Source organism: Triticum urartu, chromosome 5A, assembly GCF_056163025.1.
Source record: "Triticum urartu cultivar PI428250 chromosome 5A, HENAU_Tu73, whole genome shotgun sequence".
NCBI classification, from domain to species: Eukaryota; Viridiplantae; Streptophyta; class Magnoliopsida; order Poales; family Poaceae; genus Triticum; species Triticum urartu.
Genome location: NC_141877.1, coordinates 218,033,134 through 218,038,718, shown reverse-complemented (window position 1 = coordinate 218,038,718; position 5,585 = coordinate 218,033,134). Strand labels below are relative to the sequence as shown.

Here is a 5,585-nt window from a genome sequence, read left to right as displayed (position 1 = left end):
TCAGCACCTGTGCATCTTGCCTCGTGCCAAAGAACCACAGGAAAATCTATTGCCTCAGGAGCCTCCGCAGGTTCTTCAGCTCCTCTGCATTCCTCAACTGGCCCCACTAAAGACTAAGGCCACTGCTGGACGAGGCACTAGACCAAATCATCAAAAGAAGCAGGTCGCCTTTTAGGTACCGTCTTCTGATGACGAAGCTGATGATGAAGAACTTGAAGAAATCATCAGAGACAGACAGCAGAGGGCCGCTAGAGCCAAAGGAAGTGAAATTCCTCTTCTACTGGATCCAAAGTTGATCCTTGAATACATTGATCTCTGGCACAAGGACCCCAACACTCCTATGCCAGACTTCAAGACGACTTATGGCCAAAGTCACATGCTGACCGCCTTCATAGGCGAAGAAAAATGGAAGTTTGAAAAGGCCAGGCAGCTGAAGAAAGCGCAATACAAGAAAGACGCTATCTGAAGAAGAACGTTGTCAAGATGACAACTGATGAACTTGTGGCTATTCAAGCTGAGATCAAAACCCTCAGTGATAAATTTCATGCCTACCATGCTGACTGGAAGGGCGCCAAAGTAAGATTTGTGAAATTGGCAAATACATTCACCTCCAATGTTGCTACTCAAACGCACATTGAAATTCCTGAGGCTGAAGCATCTGCTCAGCCTACTGAAGAAAATGCCAGCACCGCTGATGACAATCAGGCTGCTGAAGAAAATGTGAGTACCAGGGCTAATGACTACATTCCAACCGCTGATGACATTGCCAGGGCAACCACTAGTGTTGCGCCTGAAGAACAAGCCAGGCCAGCTGGGTCATCAATTGCTGAGCCTGAGGAATCTGAACCAACCAGGGCAACTGCATCAATTGCGCCTGAAGAAACTGAACCTATTTCCTCTGCTCCTCCTGCACCAACAACAAGCTCAGTTCTTCCTTCTGCATCAGAAGCGAAGAGAGCGAGCAGCAGTGAAGAAAAGGAAAGCATCTACTTCATCTCAGTCTTCAGCTGCAAAGAAGATGAAGAAATTGACAAGCTCTTACGAGAATCCGATTGATGCTATTCCAGTTTCAAGCATGCCATCAAAGGAACTCGTACCTTTTGGTGAAGATTATGAGATCCCAGGCAGATCGATGAAGACGTTCCTTCTGCTGCCTCTACAGAGCAGATGGACGAAGAAATTGAAGCGGATGATATCCCTTCAACTCCAATCATCTCATCGCCTATGCCTCAATTCACAGCTGAAGAGGCAGGCATTGAAGAACGGAATGAGGAAGATGAATATGTGGATATTGGGTGCTCCACACCAGAGTTAAATGATTACTATTGGGATAGTCAGCACCCCAACTCTCCACTCTTCACCCCTCTCCAACAAATCCCTCAGTCCCATGTGCACACTGAAGTTATTACAGGCTTTGAAGAAACTCGTGTTCCTGAAGCACCTCTAGCCACTAGCGCTGATGAAAATACTGCTGAAGCAATTCCAGCCACTAGCGCTGATGACAATGCTACTGAAGAAATTCCATCCACTAGCGCTAATGAAAAAGTTGCTGAAGAAAAGAAGAACCAGGCTGCAACTAAACCTGAAACTGAAATTCCTCAGGCTGTGGTTCCTGAGAACGTGATTCCTGAGGTTGTGATGACTTTGACTGACACTCCTCAGCTCAAGCCGAAGAATCCCTTCTCCAAGAAGAAAAAATTCAAGGCTGCTGACTTCTTCCATGAGCATGTTTTCTTCATAGATTACAACCCGTATGACACTGCTCGTCTTAGAAGGAAGTGTTCACTACAAGAGGACAGACCTTTGGTAACACCATCTTGTGTTACTACAGGCCCAAAAGTGTGTTACTTGGCCATATAGTAACACAGTTTGAAATGTGTTCCATTAGACCACGTTACTAAGTGGTGTCAACTATCACACATAATAATTGTTACCATGTGTTAAAAAATGTGTTACAGTTGCATTATAGTAACATGTGTGTTACGTGTTACCGAACACACCAGTAACACACTTTTGTAATTATAGTAACACCTATAGTAACATATTTTCATAGACGTAGAACATCGGTGGTAATATGTTTCGGTGACTATAGTAACACAACCGGTAACACATTTTTTTAGCATCGGAACACACTAGTAACATAATATCCATGTATTGTGACACTATAATTATAGTTGTCAACTACTCCAATAACAAATTTTGTAGCTATACTAACACCATCAGTAACACTGCTATATCAATATGGCAACATAATTAATGTATTTGTTTTTTATTATTAACCACAAAATTCGATAGCCATTCTATGGAACATAAATTTATTTATAAAATCAACATAATTGCATAAATAGTTAATCATTTTATTATTATGCTTGGCAGCATATCAAAATGATATTGAAACTGAAGTACAACACATACAGAAATTCATATGAAAATATTTATTATGAATAGACAAGAGTGTATGATACATATGCATTACAATAAAGATATCAGTCATATCATTTTGAGGATAGAAAACACAACTACGGGGAATATTACAACATAGCATTTGCATCAATTCGACGAAAGAAAAAGATCTTCTAGATGATATTATATTTTTAAATCTATAAATGTAAACTAAAACTATTGGTAGCTAAAATTTTCAAATTTAATTTGCTTCTTGATCCAAGGATTCAGCTGTAAATCAACTATCCTTCTCTCGAATATGTAAAAGAAAATTGCACCTTAGATATGTGTGATTAAATGTACACAAAATATGATTTGAGAATGTGGAAGGGGAGATTGTAACTTACAAAAGCTGAAGGCCGGGAAATTAAGTATCCTGAAGTGAAAGCCTCGCCAATTTTGTTGCAATCAGAAACTTCCCTTACTAACTCCTCATTATCAAGAATAGGTTCATCTATGCGCACAAGAGCAAATTCAGCACCTAACTCAATACCACCAGCCTTAATTCTTGGATCAGTACTCCAGATAGTACCATACGCAACATTCCGCTTGTTGGGATATGTTGAAGTCTTTAAAACTACTTTGGAAGCAGCCTATATTATGATCAATATTAGCATTCTATGACATGATAATATAATTTTCATGAACAATATGAGATCTTTTAAATGTCAGCCCAGCAAGGTGCCCTAAAAACTAAATAAACTGGACCCGGCAATGAAGTCTATTGCCCAAGGTCACCTCGCTAGCTCATGCTTGGTTAAATTTATTGTTTACTTGCATACATCAGATTGAGCAAAAAATGTAATAAAATCCATTTTTCAAGCAGGCATGATAATGAGGGTTTGGGTTGGTAATTTGGGTGCAGTAAACCATGATCCTTCGTGAATCTTTACCTTGATGGAAGAAGTACGCCTTCTTTTTGAGTGAGCTGGGTGTGGGTGTTCAGTTCTAGTCCCTTGTTGGTTCTGTCTTGAAATAGGTTCACCCATTATATTCCTTGTTTCCCTCACCTACCAAGATGCAATAATATTAGATGGAATGATATTCATACCTTGAAGCTACAGAAAGTTACAACTTCAAAACTCAAAAGGCACGAAAATTACCTCTAGCATAGAATCAATAACAAGGTCTTGTGGTGATGATGAATTTTTTTGAATTTGTAATTGGTTGACATCATGGTCGCCAACCTAGTTCGATGACACAACAACGGTAAGCAAGCAATTATTTTATATTCTATCTTTGTGACATGAGTAAGAGTAACCATAGGCATAACCTTTTCATGCGAACATGATAAATCATTATCCTCAGGAATGTCATGTTGCATAGACGAGCGTGCCTCAATAGGTCCATTACACTGGATTCTCTGCAAACTGAAATATTAATATGAAGGTTTCAAGTGACAAGCAATGATGTACGCCTTTATTAACATTACCTTTGTTTTACCAAGCAGTACTGGTAACCGAGAAATACCATTATCATTTGATTGGAGGTTTTCCTATAGAACTAACAAATCTGAGTAAAATATTGATAGAAAAGCATGCAAAGGGTGGGATAAAAAGTCCTTTGCCTCTTCTATGCCATTATTGACATAGCCTTCTTTGTTATACACATCTTTAATAATCTGGTCTTGCTTTTTTATATGCTCCTTCATCTTTGCTATTTCCTCCCAAACATCATGTTCAACTTCATATGGTGATCCATCAGTTGTAGTCATATTGATGTTCTTTAGATACCGTGGCGTCCGACCATAGACTTGCTTAGGAGTTGGAAGGAAACCCATGCCATGAACTTGTCCAATTTTCCTTTGCCTAACACTTCCTGCAGGGCATCACCTTCCCATGCGACTCTTTCATTCAAATTTTGTGCCAACTCTGGTCGTTCAGTTATTAGATTCTCCAATCGACCCTATAAGAAAAGAATCATGCATACACTAGTTAGATTGAACCATAACTTGATCCCAAGAACAATTAGACAATTTCTATATTAATCTCCTACTAGGCGCTTATTTCTATCTTTATTTTTAGCATTAGCATCATCCTACTTCTTGTGAGTCGCTAAATAAACCTTCGATTTGTGTGGTCGTTTCTTTTCAGGATCAGCTTGCCTCTACAAAACAAAAACAACACCCCTATGACAAAAGAGACACAGAAAAACACTTCAGGAATCAAGATTACTCACCATGTCTTCACCCCAACAAGCATAACTCTTTGTGCCAGCATTATGTGAATCCTTCACGAGGGAACGACTAATTATGTTCTTCTCAGCAAGGGCCTGTTTTGATGCGATCATATCGTAAATGAAACATTTAAGATAAGCCCAAGAACTCACATTTAAATGTCAAAAAAGGAAAGTAAAGTGTCTCATTCATTGCCCTTCCTTTTTTGGACTTCCAATATTTAACATGCCCACGCCATTGATCGTTGTACACATCTTCTGGACAGAGCTTATACAAAGCCTTTCACTTGGTGTTTGGATTTTTTTCAATGGCGGGATTGAAGAAAGCATCTTTCAAACTAGACTTAAATTTCCTCCAGTCTCTTCCAATTGATTTGAGTATCCGTTTTTCACATGATCGAGGATACACGAACTTTGTGTGAAAGTACAAAATAAAGAATGGACATAAATAGACATGCGGATCGTTGGCTGAGCTTACACCACTCAACATATAAACCCATTTTTTTCTTTATTGCTTTTCAGTTTCTCGTTCTGTTTTCCATTGATGCAACCATTGTGGATTATGGTAACTATTAGTACTTCATCCTTACTTTCCTGACACTAAGACCTTGTACAATGGCCGGTTCTTATAGGCCGGTGCTTAAAGAGTGAGAGTAGCGTCGCATCTTTAAATTTTTTTTGCCCCGTAATGATGAGTGCTTCCTTTAGGCTTAAACTGCTTTAATTAAGGCAGAGCAAGGCTTACTATGGCTTTATGGAAGGTCAAGCACCGGCTAGCTCCGGAAGCAAGACTTTGCTCCTCTTAAGCACATGTGCTCAGATCTTGAAAACAAAACCCGTTTTTTTGTTTAAGCGTCTGCCTAAGCACCTGCATTGTACAGGGCCTAACTATCCATATATGCATTGAATTTAACTTGAATATTTTGATTTGTTATGAACTTTTTCTCATTCGCTTTAGTGAATCTTCT

At 39.2% G+C, this 5,585-nt stretch overlaps 1 protein-coding gene across 1 annotated transcript; it reads right to left on the bottom strand.

The window, feature by feature from the left end:
- Nucleotides 1-2,735: 2,735 nt before the first annotated feature.
- Nucleotides 2,736-5,029, bottom strand: LOC147970842 (uncharacterized). Its single transcript, XM_087523670.1, has 9 exons — nucleotides 4,814-5,029; nucleotides 4,621-4,713; nucleotides 4,438-4,548; nucleotides 4,010-4,347; nucleotides 3,875-3,937; nucleotides 3,716-3,805; nucleotides 3,546-3,629; nucleotides 3,336-3,452; nucleotides 2,736-3,035 (listed from the first exon to the last, which is right to left on the bottom strand). The coding sequence occupies exons 4-9, from the start codon at nucleotides 4,220-4,222 to the stop codon at nucleotides 2,736-2,738; spliced, it is 867 nt and encodes a 288-aa protein (XP_087379796.1). The 5' UTR covers nucleotides 4,223-4,347; nucleotides 4,438-4,548; nucleotides 4,621-4,713; nucleotides 4,814-5,029.
- Nucleotides 5,030-5,585: the final 556 nt, after the last annotated feature.

What these genes read in the sequence shown, in the direction of transcription:
- LOC147970842 (XM_087523670.1), bottom strand. Translation starts at nt 4,222, where the DNA reads ATGGGTTTCCTTCCAACTCCTAAGCAAGTCTATGGTCGGACGCCACGG. An exon ending in TCAATAATGGCATAGAAGAG is followed by an intron (nt 3,938 to 4,009) that starts GCAAAGGACTTT and finishes TTAGTTCTATAG; the next exon opens with GAAAACCTCCAATCAAATGA. An exon ending in GGCGTACTTCTTCCATCAAG is followed by an intron (nt 3,036 to 3,335) that starts GTAAAGATTCAC and finishes ATCATAATATAG; the next exon opens with GCTGCTTCCAAAGTAGTTTT.